Below are 17,075 nucleotides of genomic sequence, written 5' to 3' on the forward strand. Positions count from 1 at the left end.
ATAAATAGATAGAAATCGAAACTTAAATCTGAAATATGTATTTAAAATTGAACACTTCAATAATTTATAATCTATAATCTATAATTTTACGAAATACGAATTTATTTTCAAAAATCTGTATAATATAATTATTTATATATATTTATATCATTTATTTTATATATATTTATATCAATTTTATAGAAGAATATGAGAGGATAATTATTTCTTTCTCACATATATGAACTTATAAATACGTAATTATAAAGATTAATTGATTTTCTATATTAAAATAATGAAATTCATAAAATTATGAAAGAATGAAATAATTTTATAAAATAATGATTGTTAAATTATACATAATTAATTATCGATATTAAGTATTACACATATAAATGCATGTTATAGCCAAGTACAATTATACTCGAAGAACAAAGAAATTTCAATAAATTTCTTGAAACATTCCATATTAAAAATAATTCTTCATCATAAAATATATAAATATTTTTTAATATTTCATTATAATATTAATCATCAATATTCTTTTTTCAATATATTAATATTAGAATATTATTTTAAAATATATAAATATATAAATAAATAATATACATATAACATAATATATTACTATACTATATTTAATTATATTTTAATAATATTTTAATAAAGATTACAATTTTTACATACAATTTTATTACAATAAATGTAAAATTAGAATAAATATAAAATTAAAAAAAATATATATAAAATATTTTATATATATCTTAATTTTACAAAATGTTGCATTGTATCTACATGAGTTATATGACGTGTCTAGACAACGTATATGTATATACAATAAATGTGGAACACATTGAAGAGTCACGTGCGTAGGTATACAAGAGGAAAAGAAAAGTGGGGGTTTGTAGGGTTTGCATAACCTGATTGAAACCCGACGCCACAGTCAGTAGTATTTCGACGGCAGTAAAGGTTACGTGTTGTTTCGACGATTTATATCTTTTCTCTTTCTTTTTCTTTCTCTATCTTTGTTGCTTGCTTATGATTGTGTTCGTAATATTTGTAGAAGCTTTATCATTGCAATGTGTGCATACGTTACATATTCGTTTGTGAAACAGCGTGTAGCTATTTTTTATAGTTAATTTATGCTATGATATCTACCAAACGAAAAGCGTGATACAGTGCACGTGACAAATTTAGTGAGTAGATTCATGCGTTATTATATTTTATTAACATTACCATTGCAAAAATTATTAAAACTACGAAAATATTTCCTAATATTTTGTTTCTGATACGTGATATGTTATCTAATGCATCAATTTATTTTCAAGGTGTGTTCCAAAAAATAGTATCCTTACCACTGTTATTTATCTATTTGTTATACATTAAAATTAAATAATAAAGTAATTCTTCTTATCGATTGTAAATGATGAATCGATTTCTATCTATTGCATATCGTAATTTACGATATATTTTAAATAAAGCCACCATATTTATAATACATTTCCTTTTTCCTGCGTATATGTATATTTTTCCTGATTATAAAATAAAAATCGATTCAAGATGCACATACAAATATATGCTTTATTGAATATTAACAATAAATCATAGAATTAATTATTTTAATGTAATGTATTTTTCATTGTTAAAATGATTTTAACATCTATAATCTGATTTAATCTTTATTAGATTGTTTCTTTCTCATCATTACGAAACCATACGCGAAACCGTACAACAAAATCGTGAATCCTTTTACATTAAAACGAAAGTCTACGATCGATAAATTTGTGACTCAACTGCAAGCCGTTAAATCAATTTATCGCGGTAAAAAATTGTTACATTGTGTAAGTATACTTGCAACAATCATAATTTAAAATAATCACAGTTATTTTCAATATTTGTCTATATCATATTTAAAGAACTTTGATTAAAATTTTATTTAATAAATTTATTATTTAATAAAATAATTGAATAATATATTATTAATAGTTAAAAATTATACACTATCTTATTTTTATGAGTAAATACTTTTTTTTTTTATCGTTTCGTCGCTTATCATCGTAACTCGTGCTTGTTTTTTTTTACGCTTTTTCTGGTAGGTTTGCCTTGAGATTCCGTTGAAAAATAACAGTCGAAATAAATATTTCTAAAGAAATATGCTGCATGTTTTATATTGTCTAACAAAATTCAATGAATGCAAATACAACAAATCATCTGAAATTTTATTAAGAAATTTGGAATAATTGAAAAAAAAACTTTTTTATTTTTACAAATAATAATAATATTACAAACATTTCGATATTAAATAAAAATTAAATAATTTTAATAATTTAATAATTCAATTATAAGTATAAATTTTATAATGATGAATGAGATAAATTTCTTCTATCTAGATTTTGAACTTTATATATATTTTATTTTTTAGTTTCTTTTTTTTAATTACACGAAACAAATTTTTTTCTAGTAACAAAATAGTAATTATTCAAATAGTTAGTTAACGATTACAAATTAACTTTCTTGATTTTAAATTATTCTAAGAATTTCAATAATCTCTAATATATTAAAAATGACATATTCCTATATTATTGTTACTTATTTTAATTAATCATAGAAATAAAAATAATAATAATTAAATTCGTAATATTTAGAAGTATTATATTATATTTAGAAGTATAAATATAATTTTTTTATAATTTTATAATTTTTATAATTTTTTATAATTTCATTATTTTTTTTCTTTTGTGAATTGGTTGTATTCTGCAAAAGAATATACAATTTCATTAAGTGCAAATATTATACAACAATTATAACATATGCTATATAAAAAAGCATTATAATATTGTATATTATATAAAAAAATTTTCAAATCGCATCAATATTACGTATTATGTTCGCTTTATTCTCTAATTTTAAAACTCGATAAACAATTCAAAGAAAATTACAAACAAATGGCGTATTTCTAAAAATAAAATAATATATGTAATTAAAAGAATATATAATATAAATAATAAGAAGATTTATGATAATTAAGTATAATCAATAAAAAGAAACTTATTAGAATTTAGGTAATACATCAATTTATGCAAAGATATTTAATTAAATGTAATTGCTTATAATTTTAATCTTTTTAAATGCAATAGAATGAGAATAGGAGTAAAAAATATTTTTAAAGTTCATTTATAAAATTCGCAATGTTTATGAAAATTTTTTTATTTATGCAATTGTATGCAATAATACTAAGATAATAAAAAAAGATGGATGTACACACAATTACGAGTACAATGTACATATATCTGTGTCAATCGTAATAGAACAATGGTATTACAATAGCCGCATACCATAGTTTTGTTTCCTTGAGCGTTTTTTTTTACATCTTTGTTAAGAGTGCACCACTATCTACGATACAGACAGATCGATAAGTCACATAGCATGACTTTCACAAAGGTTGATCATTATATATTCATTACATATTAACTTTAGGCTATCTTTTTCTATTTTTCTTTTCAATATATAAAAATTCAATCAGTTTGATATTTCGTATAGTCAATATTTATCAAAATCATTTTCGTAATCTCTAAATCAAGTTATAAAATTGTATATATTATTATTACTATTTGATTTTCAATAAAATTATTTAAAGTATATACAGTACAATATAATACAATAAATACAATAGATAATATATAAATAATAAATTTTTTTATTTAAAAAATATAAATAAAGAAAATATAATATATATTTTTTAGAATTCATGAAAAATACATATAAATATTCGATTATTTTAAATATTTATATATATATAATGTATAAATATATAATATATAATTATATAATATATAAATATATGTATCTTCCCATTTCCATCCTTTAAATATATTCAAATAATCTTTCTTTCTATAAATATTTCTTTCACATTTCATGTTTCATAATAAATAAATTTTAAATTAAAATTATATATATAATTTATATATTTATATATTTATATAAATTATAATAATTTTAATAAACAGTAAGGAAAGGTACAAGATAGACTCATAGTAGCTAAAGATTGAACAAGACATTGAATTGTATCCAAATTACACTTAAGTTATATAAATATAATTCTATTTTAAAATATTTATTTTTAAAAAATTGTTATTTTGCAGCCAAATACGTAATTTATAAAGAAATCATAAAAAAATCATTATTAATATTCCTTTTATTCTTGTCGCTAAAAATTATATTTAAAAAATGAAAATAAATCTAAAGATACGAGATATTTTTACTCAGTATAATGACATTACAAATATAAATTATTTTTGTCGACTTCATGTGACATTTATTACACATTTATTGTTTTTTATGTCATTGAACTTATTTCAGACATTGTTTATATATGATAGATAAAACAAAAATTGAAGTTTTTAATTTCCAATGAATTAAAAATATTAAAATGAAGAGAAAGAATAAGATAAATAGTAACGAAAAATAAATATTGATATATCTATAAGTAAATTCATAATAATATATATATATATATTCAATATATCAATATTTTTCTATTTTATAAAAAATAAAATTCTACATTCTAATAATGTAATATAACTTTTAATATAACTTTTAATATAACTAATTTTATAATATATATACTTTTATAATATATTTACTTTTATTTATAATGTATTTCTTATAATTTTTATTTAAAAAAAAATTATTTATAGTCATTCAATTTATCAGATATACGATAAATAAATTTTAAACTTTGACACATGATAAATTGTAAAAATACTAAAAAATGCAAAAAAATTGTATTAATCAAAATAAATTATAAATCTCATATAATAAAAATAAATACTTACAATGTTTGAAAAAATAATTTTCATAAACAGTACAAAAATATAATTAAAACATACGAGAAAATATATTTATGATAGAACATTCACTGAAATGATATATCCTTGATATGTACATTGATACAAATACTTATTTCTTAACAAAGGAATGATATTGATTTCTTCATTTGTATCGATACATTACTCAATACCTCGAATAGTATGTCAAGCTCTGTTGAAAATATTTTTACATAGTATATATTTTTAAATATTTTAAAAAATCTTTTATAACTGATTATATTCTAAAAAAAAATAGAATATAGAATAAACAAAATTAGCAAATAGAAGTTTCAAGTTTATATAAACACTCACAAGTGAGAACCAAAAAAATTTCGAATATAATGTAATTAATTTTAATCAATTTCTTTTTGTATAAAATACATATCCATTATTATCTATTAGTTATAATAACGTTACATATAAAAATGTAATTAAAATTAAAATATATAGATTGAAATGTAATGAATCATTATTACACTTACATTAATTAAATTAATTATATGTATAAATCTAACTGAAAACATATTTTTTATTTTTTTTTGGAATATATAAAAATTTTTTCAGTATTCGATATAAAATATTTTCATCATTACAGTTTAATTACATAATCCAACATAAAAATATTATAACGATTATTTATAATAATCAAAAACAATGTATAATTAATATAATTTATAAAATAATTAATAATTAATATAATTTTTTACATTTGAAAATGAATTAAAAATAATTCTGTTAATATAATTCAATATGATATATCAATTGAAAATTCAAGATTCGATAGTAAAATAAATGAGAAACGTTGTTTACTATCTAATTCGTTATAATAATAATATTATATTACATTATATCAAAAAGGAACAAAATTTATATAATTTACGTAATAAATTTTTTGATGTAAAAAATTATTTGAATTATCCATTTATAAAACAATTTAATCCATTATTAAAAATAAATAAAATAATATATTTTAAAATAAAATTAATTTCTACTTTATAAATTTAAAGAATTTTTAACATAAATATGATGTTTTCTCGCATGATTGTTAGACATATCTAAGTTATTTAAAATTTACAAAAATAACAAATTGCAATTCTTAATAATTTAATAATAGCTGATTTGTTTATATTTTTATACATTTTCTTAATTGTATACTTTTCACGTTTCAATAGTAAAACTCGAAATCTAATCAAGTCTAATATTCCATAATTATTCTATATAATTAATATGATTATATTTGTCTGTAATCTAAAATGTAATCTAAGAAACATATGATTTAATAATATATTAATTTAGTAACAATATGATGAACTAATAAATTAATGCATTTATATTATATCATGTTGTTTATACATATATATATATATATATATAATTATTTTTAAATGTCTTTATTGTGTAGTGTTATGACAAAATCGATAATATTATAATCAACGCATCATCCTGCATTGAATGGTTTCCTCTTTTAATGCGTCATGACTCTTATAATTCCCCTGTAGTCGATGCGAACATTTTTTTTAACAAGTGTTTTCCTGTTGCCTACTATTACTTCTTCCGATCAAATATATTAAAAAATTTTTTTCATCTATATTTATTTATAAAAAAAATAAAACAATATAAATAATATTTAATAATATCATATTATATAATATAGTATTTTATTATTTACTATTTTTTTACTATTATTTTAAGTTGGAAAATGATTTTTTAATACTATACAAGTTAAAATTTTCATTCACCCTTTTCTCTTTTCATGTATTTTTTGAACTATGAAACGAAACGAATATCTACAATATTTTGTAGCTAATGTTACTGAAAATATATTTTTGAAAATAAATACTTACAAATTATATTACATGTAGCAATAAAAATATAGCGTTTCGATAAAAAGTTAGACATTCATTTAGTATCATATGTAATAATAACAACAAACGGAAATTTTTAAGTAAATATAGAAAGATATTTAAAATTTCATCAGCAATATAAATTCATTCAATTTCAAATAGTATTCTCGAATTTCATATATTTTTACTAAAATCAATATTATATGAATGAATATTGAAAATTGATTAATATTTTTTCATACAATTTTCATCGAACAATAATAGTAAATAATTTGTATATTTTTTATTATGTGCAAATATAAGTGATTAAATTTTTATAATTTATAATATATATGTAATTCAAAGTATAAAATTCAAATGTTGCCTGAATTGTATTGAATGAAAAATAATATATAGAATATTTTTACTTAACAATATATTGTTGTGTTCGATGCAGCATGGCGGACAGGAAGTAACTACTCGAAATTTTGTGAAATGCTACTTAAGTAAAAATGTTTGCATGAATTAAATATAATATTTTTAATTTACTTAATAACTACAGATACTAATATTATTTGTAATGTTTAATATTTATACACAAAGTTTTAAGAATAACAATTTTTAAATTGCAATAGTTCAAATAATTTGAATTAGTGGTTCTACTGAACTATCCTTGTCGTCACTTCCGCGTTCACGACGTTGCCAAATCGACCATTATTTCATTGCGAAAGAAAAAGTACTGCGGTGTAGTGTTGTACTTGAGCTGTTTCGTGTCAGTTAAAATAGTTGTGTTGTGCTGTGAAAGAATAAATTATGACAAATTTGATAAAAAATATAAAGCGACTGCCTTGGGCATTCGTTAAATAACACAAACTCTTATACGAGGTGAATACCAGACTGCTAATCAATCTTTACAAATAAAATCTACCGTGTTTTTTCCATGCAATAGGTAAACTAATATTTTCAGGAATGATATGTTTTGATACATAAAATTAATTTGAATTAGCGATTAAAAAACTTCATTTTTTTATCATTTTATTGAATTCTTTTCCATTTTTCTCATCTCCGACATGTTGTTTAAAAGCTATTTTCAAACTTTTTTATATTAATACATTTCTGTGTACATTGTTTCCTCATTGAAATTATAAAAATGTCGTAGTTTGACAACAGTTTATGAAAAAAAAATTATAATGAACTTTATTTTATTCATATATGACATATATTAACATACTATAACATTTATCAGATGAAACAAAAAGTGATGTTTATTTATGAATATTTATATGATATTAATCTATTAAATTTATTATTAAATAATTTAAAAATTATATTTTTGATTATTATAAAAAAAATGTCATATTTTACTTTTATTTCATATTGATGTTTAGTCACTTGTTTCATATTATATTTTCTAATATATTCTTGTTAATTTTTAGTAATCTATTATCAAACAATAATATAAAATATATTATATAAACTTGTTTAAATGTTAAAATTTTTAATTGAAAATTATCAAATATTTAATCAAATTAAAATATGCAAAATATCTCTTTTATCATTCATGATTTCGTAGAATCTATATATATATAATTTTTAGATAAATTTGGATTGTTTTTTAATAAAATTTTTCATTCATTATAATATTAAATTATGTTTTTAATTTATTTATATATGTATATGTGGATGTTATATTAATATTGTTTAATTTTATATTTATTTAAAATGTTCTTTTATTTTAGGTTTCTTTTATTTCTAATTTTTTTCTTATTTTCAAAAATTATTTACTATAGAATAATACAATATCATATATGTTTTAATACATTTTAATATAACTACATAGATTTTTTTATTAAACATATAATTTTTTATTCAAATCTATGAAATTAAATAAATAAATAAAATAATTTAAACATTTAAAAATTTAAATTATTATTTAAAAATTATTATTTTTAATTTTTTTATTTTAATAATCATAATTAAATTTCAAAATATATGAGTTAACATAAAATATTTAATTTTTTTTAATAATTATTTATATTAATCAAAAAATATATTAAATAATATATTATATAATAGACATGAAAAATAATTATTAATGTAAAGTTTGTAATAATAATTCTTTAAAAGAAGAATTTACAAAAATTGATTTTCATAAAAGTTTTGTCTATAAAATAATCGTCCCATTTGATTGCTATTAAAAATTTCTTGACATACTTTATAACAAGTCCCTTATTACAGAAGATTAGCTGATGTGAATTGAACACACCTTGAAACACAGAAAATTGAAAGAGAAAAACACTGAGAAAAAGAAAACATATATAATATGCAGCGGATGTGGTTTATAGAGAACAAAGAGGACGGGGAATACAAGCAGCAAGAGGAGCCACGTGAGACTAACTTCATCGAGGTGGCAACTGAACATACATCAGACATGAGGGGATCTAAAAGAGATTGGATTTTTAGAGTCCAAGTAATTAATAATAATTTTTTCATTATTTTACTTGTATTATATATTATAATTTTTTAGTATTTTAATTTTTCTTATAAACTTATTTAATTAGGTACATAAAATAGAAAAAAATGAAGTTTTGTATGTAGTGGGTAATTTGCCTGAACTTGGTGCTTGGAATCACAATCAGGCAATTCAGTTGTCACAGGAACATGGCAGTCGGGATTCTCCTATACTTTTTGACAGTAATAGCAGTGGAGAATTTTATAGTGACGATGGACATGACAATGCTGGAGATAATTCATTTGGTGATATAGATGATGAGTAAGTATATTTTATGTATTTCATTTCAAATACAATAAAGTTTTATTGATAATATTTATATGATCTATATTATATTTAATTATAATTAAATATATATTTATTATTATTATATTTATTTTATTTAATATATTAAATATGTGTATAAAATTTAATTATCATTATTGAAAATTATAGTACATATAAAATTTATAAATTTCAGAGGTGGAAGAATATTTTCACAAAAAGTTGCACTTCCCATTGATGCTGATGTAGAATTCCGATATTTTGTTGCTGTTATCTGTCATTCTAATGGTACTAAAAATTCGGCCAAGACTCTTATTATTCGTAGATGGGAAACTCATATGACACCACGCTTTATTAAGAAAAATGGTATGTAATTTAATATAATTAATAATGAATTTAAAAATAATATTTTTTTATCATAAAATATAAAATTAAATAAAAAAAATTGTTATAGCACCTAGCAATTTTAGTAGTGACACATTGCCTGATCCAGACAAATTTGGTTATTATAATGGCTACTGTAAAATTGAACGAGGCTGGTTGACCGATGAAACTGTGATACAATTTAAGCTTTTTAATAATCCAATTAAATTATGGAAAAATCGATTACAAAATAGAAAAGTTCACATTAAAGTACGTTTTTAATTAATCACTTAAAAATTAATATATGAAATTTGAAAAATTAAAAGTATTTTTTTAATGACACAAATAATTTTTTTAGATGACACCTGTAAATTTAATTAGACACAATTCTTTAGAATTGCAACAATTTGGTGGTGATTGTGTAGATGATAGTCTTTCTATGGATACGCAAGATATTATTGATCAACCTGCCTTTAGTATTACAGAAGTTGCGGTATGATATGTTATGATATATAATGTCATTATATAATTATTATATAATTTTATATATTATTATAAAATATATATATAATTTTTTATATATCTTTGTGTGTGTGTGTGTATATATATATATATATTTTTGTTATCAAAATCAATTATTATATTTATTTTTGCAACAATATTATAATTATATAATATTAAATATGTTTATAATTTTAGGTAATGAATGATGAAGAAGCTCGCTTCAAAATACAAGAACAATTTGGTCGAGCTTACAATGAAGACGAATTTATTATCTTCAATGTTGCAGTTCGATATCCTGAAACTATTGTAAGTAATCATATAAAATATCTCATCAAGAAATCATAGTAAATACACAATTCGATGAATAACCATTGGTTAGTATTTATTGCTTATAATTCTTATAATATTACATTATGTATTTATCTAGGATAAATAATATCTTCATTTCAAATCATTTTTCCTGTCTTTTATGGATAATTCTGCAGATGGAAATATCAAAAATATTAATTTTAATAATTTATTGGTTAAATTAAAAAAGAAAAATCCAAATAATTTAAAAATAAAAAATATGTGATGTAATTTTCAGTTCATTCTGAAATTGATGACAAAAGTACATCTTTATTCAAAATAGTAAATAAAATGGCAGATAAATAAATACGTAAAAATTAATCAAAATTATGAATATGGCAGAGCAATAAATGATGAACTATTGGTAATTCAGATAAGAAATTAGACACGCTAAAAATACGCATTGACCATACCATGTGAGTTTTCAGTAGACCACGAGTAGGCCGGCCACGTCTTCTTTCGCGACTTGTTCAAATTACTTGGTAAAAAATAATTAAACTTGTTCAGCAGCTATTGCCCTCCTTGGAAACCAGAAGCGATGTCACGCGCATTGGCCTGGAATGAAGACAACCGTCAGCTTTGTACAAAGCAAGATCTCTGGTGCAAATGATGATGCTAACATGCAATCTGATGTATCGATGCTATGCATCGTCTACCACTTTACATCTGTGTCACATGACATCACACAGAGATATGATGGTTTTGATTGTCGTTAACCCTACCATACCTATCCTTAGGTTGATCTCTCATAAATCTATAAATTTTTTCGAAATATATTATCGAAATATATATATTAAATATATATCAAAAGACTGGATTTTATAAGATTATTTATTATATTATATTATTATATAAGATCGATTTATGCGAGTTGCAGCCATCCTAAATAAACCTAAAAATTTAGAGATATCAACGCTGTCACACCTCATATCCATCTGTGTGCGTCGAAAATGGTGAGGCTCCCATCACTCCTATATCCTTTTAGTGTACTACTAATATTTTCTAGCTCTGACCAACTCTACTGTACCGTACGTGACACCGCTGCGCGGCTAGTGCCAGACTAAGCTGTCAGAATCTTCTAAATCTGAATTACAAACTTTACAGACTTGATATCGAAATTTAATAATGAATGATCGGCAGGTGTTGCGGGATACGCGTCATCAGGCAGAGTACAGCATTTGGCAATTATTGGTCTGGTTCATTGCTAGATTATGTAGGAAATAAATTATTTTTGTTTTACTAGTAATTTGTTGCTCTTGCCTATAAATTACTTAAAACTGCCAAAAAATTGATAAAAATTCGAAAAAACAAAAGATGTACAAATGTCTTTCATGATATAGTTTAATTCCTACGATTTTTAGTGATCAAGGATCGTTAATAATGTGCCATAAAATTTGATTTTATTTATTAGTAATTTTCTTGTTTCTCAGATTAGAAAAATTCAGAAAAAAGTTTCTTCAAACCAATTGTCCTTGATCATTGGACTTAATTAATTGAAACAAGCTCTATAATGGATAAGCAAAAAATATTGATGCAAGCATTTGGTGTTGTTATAAGTAATAATATTTTTCCGTGTATACTGAATATAGTGTTTTTTCAGGCTTATTTGGTGGACTACTACGTATACAGCTCAAGATGTTTTCCAGGAGAACCACCAAGTCATATCGGTTTCAGCTATATTTTACCTAGTACATTACAATCTAGCGTTGGACTTCTAACAGTACCAATTACAAGCACAAAGCATAGACCAATTGGTATGATTTTGTTTTTTTTTTTATTTTGTTTTTTAATAAAAATCATTGTCAATTACTATAAATTACTACAAATAATTTTTCTTTTTTCTACAGGACAACTTACATTAGAATATGTTGTGATAAAATCAATTCCAGATTATCCATGGGATATGAATATTTCATATGCTAAACATTGGGAACAACGGTGGTCTGGCCTAGATGTAGGACATAGGGGATTAGGTACATCTTTTCAAACAAAAAAGTACGTTAATATTTTTAAAATCATTAAAAATTTAAAATTTTGTTAAAATTACTTTGAATGTTAAAGTTTATATTTTTATTTATCTGTGTCTATTCACAGCTGTGCTAATGTGCGTGAAAATACAATAGCTTCTTTAAAGACTGCATCTTATCATGGAGCTGATATGGTTGAATTTGATGTTCAATTATCTAAAGATCACATACCGGTTATTTACCACGATTTTTATGTGTCTATTTCATTAAAACGCAAGAAACAAATAGAAGCTATGGATATGCTAGAAATACCTGTTAAAGATCTTACATTAGAACAACTACATCTATTGAAGGTAATTTTGAATATAAACATATATATATGATTTCTAAAATATATATTTAAATTTGAATGATATTATTTTCATTCATATCATATGCATTGTTTCATAATTATAATTACAAATTTGCAATTTAATATATTTTATTTTTTTCTTTTATTATAAAATATTCATATTGTGTAAACACGCGAAAAAAAGTTAAAAGATTTTTATTTAATTATAAGAATATATAAATAGTTCTCTGCAAAAAAATATTTTGAATTAATATTATAATTAATATATCAAGAAATAAGTATTAATTTCATGTAAAAAGTGTTAATCAAGAATTATTATACTTTTAATTACTTAATAATCTTTCAGAAAATTAATAGGATTCATCTAACATAATTTTCATTTATCATTAACCAATAAAATGCAGCTTCTTAATAATGCTACGCGTGTTAATATCTCGCTTTTTATGTCCTTTTTTGTATTAAAGGAAAAATCAATCACTTCAAGGATTGTATCGTATGTAGATACACAGACATGAAATCATGAATTTATAGGTGTAACATACCTATTCGTATTTGTCTCTTTTTAATATTCAACAGGATTTTTATTACCCGGGGGACTCGTTGGGTAAGGTGCTGTATTTCGTTGATAAAGCTGAGCAGGGGGTTAACCAACTGGTGAGCTTTCATACCGCTTGCGCCGCCTAACTCGTCGCCAAAATATATAACCAATTAGTTATTTAAAAAACTCGATGCATGCTATTTAAAATTTATTCTAAAATCAACTAAAATTAATTTTTAAAATCATATCATTGTGCCACAATATCGTACATTATATGCTTTAATTAAAAGCTAAAAGCTTTATCTTATTATAATATTATTATTAAAGTAATTCAACTGAAAAGTATTTTTTATCAATATATCACCAAACAATCTTTTACAAAGATGCTTTAAAGATCTTGAAGATCATTTTTAATAATCTTTCACCAGTTTTATTTCCCTCTGACTTCATATATTTGTTTTCGCGCACAAGCGCGAAATTTTTCATCGAAAAATGTTTACACATTATAAAAAAACACATTATCACAGCATGTGAATAATATCATGAAAGGCATGATATTACTTTTAATATATTCACATGATTTCAGAGTGTTTGCTTTTGTTTGGCTTCAAAAAATCTCTTATATCAAATATCGACAACATTTACCAACTTTTTATGATCTAACAGAGTTTCCTTGACGGAATGATTTATTTTATTTACTTTTTATTAAATACATTTTTTTTTACAGGTATATCATGTGGCTGAAGGTCGAGAAAAAAATCCAAGATTTTTTGATGAAGATTTAGAAGATCATCAACCTTTTCCTACCCTTCAAACTGTACTTCAAGAATTAGAACAACATGTCGGCTGTAATATCGAAATTAAATGGACTATGCAATTAAAGGTAAAAATAATAAGTTTATTTACTTATTTTATATCTTTATTATTTTCTTATGGAAATTGTATATATGTGTACACAGGACGGTACTTTCGAGCTTAATCATCCTTTTGATCTTAATATGTATTTGGACATTATATTGAAAGTCGTTCTAGAATATGGAGGGGATAGAAAAATTGTTTTTTCATCATTCAATCCAGATATTTGTGCTATGATTCGTCTTAAGCAAAATAAATACCCAGTAGTATTTTTAACACAAGGTGTAACCTCAAAATATCCTACTTATCATGATCCAAGATGTCAAACGATACCAATGGCTGTTAGACATGCATTAGCAGCTGATATCTTAGGAATTAATGTTCACACTGAAGATATTCTTAGAGATCCCTCACAAGTCAAATTTGTAAAGGATGCTGGATTAATTATTTTTTGTTGGGGAGATGATAATAACGATAAAGATACAATTCAACATTTAAAGAAACTTGGTTTGCATGCAGTTATTTATGACAAGTAAGCAATGTTTAAAATTTTATTTTTATAAATAATATTATAAATATTATAAATAAATAAAAATATACATATAATAATTATTTATTATTAAATATATATAATAATATTTTGTAATATTTTGTATAGAATTGATGAATATAACGCAAAAGAAGTCAAGGAAAGCATATTTCTAGTTGATGCAAGAGAAAATCAAAAGGCACTAATTGCTTTAGCACAATGTAATCAGAGTTGTGCACCTCAACCTCAAATTACTAATTCTCTAAATTCAGAAAAGGTTAGTAATAATTTTTTTTATGAATATTAATATTATATTTGGCAAAAAAATTAATATAAAAAATATAAAATAAAAAAAACGATATAATTCAATTCATTTTAGGATTTTTATATGGACATTGATAAATCACGAAATATGATCACAACCACATCAACTACAACTTCATTTGCATCTTTTGGTAAGAATAGTATTGGTGACGATAATAATATATATCCAATATCAACTGTTAAATTACCAAGTACATGTGACCATCAGGAGAGCAAAGAGATCAGTGAAATGACGAAAGATTTTAGCGTTTGTGCAAAGTCCTTCGGCCACTCAGTAAAAGCAAAAAGTATCTCAGACTTAGTTTGCGGTCAAACAACAACGTTATCAGAGATCTATGGAGAGGATGACACTGCGAAAGACTGTCTTTGATGTTTCTCTTTTAAGAAGCCGTTTATGTCATGGTTCTGATTCAGAAAACACTGTTTGAAAACAAAAAGACCACAAGAGGAAAAAAAACCGAAGAAAATGTTTTGTAACTTGTAATTTACTATAATATTTATACCAAAGGGGTTAAACAATTTTAGTTTCCCTAACAGTCCTAGGATCCATAACATTGGATCATCTTAACGGCCATTACATGGAATATATTTATATATTAATGCACAAGAAAGACGATTGATTGTATTTTTCACATGGTTTTATCATTCCTACAATCAGTCAATTTCATATTATGTCTTACTTAAAACTCTATACAATGGCCTTTTTTTTAATACTGATAAAGTCCAATGGCTGTAGAAAAAGATGTTTATTTCTGTTACTCTGCCTGTGGCAGATGAATACAGAAGTTGCAAGTTTTTAGTACAAATATTCTCAATATTTTCATTTAGTTCATAAAAAAAAGTCACCCCTCTCATTTTTTCTTTTAATTATATACTAATTTCAAAAAATGAAAATTGACAGAAATATCTATATAATATAACACAAATATATAACGTCATAAATATATTTTTTCTCTTTTTTAGTAAGTTATCAAAAAAAAATTTAAAAAAAAATGTGATTTGTTTTTCGACAGTTTAAAATATTGATAAAAGTTGTGAAATAATTATTATGTCATATTCACTTATTTATGTTTCAAATTATTTTTAATGCAGCATTAGAAATTGAATGAATCATGAAAAAAGAATTATGTGTAAAATTAGTATAATTATAAAAAAAAGCGCTTTTTTCCATATTTATAATAATATGGTGATTGTTACAATTTATTCATCTATGTATAATAGTTACCTTAAAAAATTAAAAATCGATTTTCTTTAATATAAATAAGTACACAATTGTGAAATTAACAAATTTTTAAAATCATTTATTTGCTTTATAGATTTTTTCTGTTCAAATTCTAATACCTGATTAATTTTTTAATAAACTGCATCAGTGACAAAATAAGTATGTAGTATGCGAATATCTTTTCAAAGTTATTGAACAGAGAAGATAATTTATACCGTTATACCGCATTGGTAGTATGCTATACAACTAAAGAGAGCGATTGTATCAATCGTTATGATTCTGGCAATATACAGAATATCTGTTGATGGTTTAGAGAAGTATACCACAGATATGTTATGGGATCATATATGTAAGTGCACACATATAGTGCATTAAGGGGGGTGGTTACTGATCTTTTCTATTGTCATAGAGGCTATGCATTATAATAAACCAGTTGATAGATATAAATCGGTTCGATAAGTTTATAATTAAAATACATTGATAGAATTTTGCAAATTCTGACATGCATAAGTTAATATATTACAGTCTTTAAGTGTATAATATGATAACATCATATATATTTCAGATTTCTAATTATGTGTCTCTTTTTATCTCTCCCTATTAAACAATAATTTGAATATACAACGA

At 22.5% G+C, this 17,075-nt stretch overlaps 1 protein-coding gene across 20 annotated transcripts; it reads left to right on the forward strand.

Annotated features, from left to right (window-relative positions):
- Positions 1 to 899: 899 nt before the first annotated feature.
- On the forward strand, positions 900 to 17,021 carry LOC107998176 (glycerophosphocholine phosphodiesterase GPCPD1). Of its 20 annotated transcripts, none has more exons than XM_062072850.1 (16): positions 908 to 1,175; positions 1,308 to 1,820; positions 9,016 to 9,140; positions 9,232 to 9,443; positions 9,643 to 9,812; positions 9,901 to 10,079; positions 10,168 to 10,302; positions 10,509 to 10,619; positions 12,262 to 12,415; positions 12,509 to 12,656; positions 12,756 to 12,981; positions 13,557 to 13,634; positions 14,246 to 14,401; positions 14,478 to 14,905; positions 15,032 to 15,179; positions 15,282 to 17,021. In XM_062072850.1, exons 3-16 carry the CDS (start codon positions 9,102 to 9,104, stop codon positions 15,594 to 15,596), a joined length of 2,499 nt encoding a protein of 832 aa, XP_061928834.1. In that variant the 5' UTR covers positions 908 to 1,175; positions 1,308 to 1,820; positions 9,016 to 9,101; the 3' UTR covers positions 15,597 to 17,021. The 20 variants fall into 20 exon arrangements, with proteins under 20 accessions (XP_061928832.1, XP_061928835.1, XP_061928830.1 ...); XM_062072852.1 differs by lacking the exons at positions 908 to 1,175; positions 1,308 to 1,820 and adding an exon at positions 7,328 to 7,555 and having other exon boundaries at positions 8,909 to 9,140; positions 15,282 to 15,357; positions 15,435 to 17,021; XM_062072855.1 differs by lacking the exons at positions 908 to 1,175; positions 1,308 to 1,820 and adding an exon at positions 7,329 to 7,555 and having other exon boundaries at positions 15,282 to 15,357; positions 15,435 to 17,021.
- Positions 17,022 to 17,075: the final 54 nt, after the last annotated feature.

The sequence above is a fragment of the Apis cerana genome, linkage group LG3 (assembly GCF_029169275.1).
Source record: "Apis cerana isolate GH-2021 linkage group LG3, AcerK_1.0, whole genome shotgun sequence".
Taxonomy (NCBI): Eukaryota; Metazoa; Arthropoda; class Insecta; order Hymenoptera; family Apidae; genus Apis; species Apis cerana.

What these genes read in the sequence shown, in the direction of transcription:
- LOC107998176 (XM_062072843.1), top strand. Translation starts at nt 8,994, where the DNA reads ATGCAGCGGATGTGGTTTATAGAGAACAAAGAGGACGGGGAATACAAG. An exon ending in ATAGAAAAGTTCACATTAAA is followed by an intron (nt 10,080 to 10,167) that starts GTACGTTTTTAA and finishes TAATTTTTTTAG; the next exon opens with ATGACACCTGTAAATTTAAT. An exon ending in CATGCAGTTATTTATGACAA is followed by an intron (nt 14,906 to 15,031) that starts GTAAGCAATGTT and finishes TATTTTGTATAG; the next exon opens with AATTGATGAATATAACGCAA.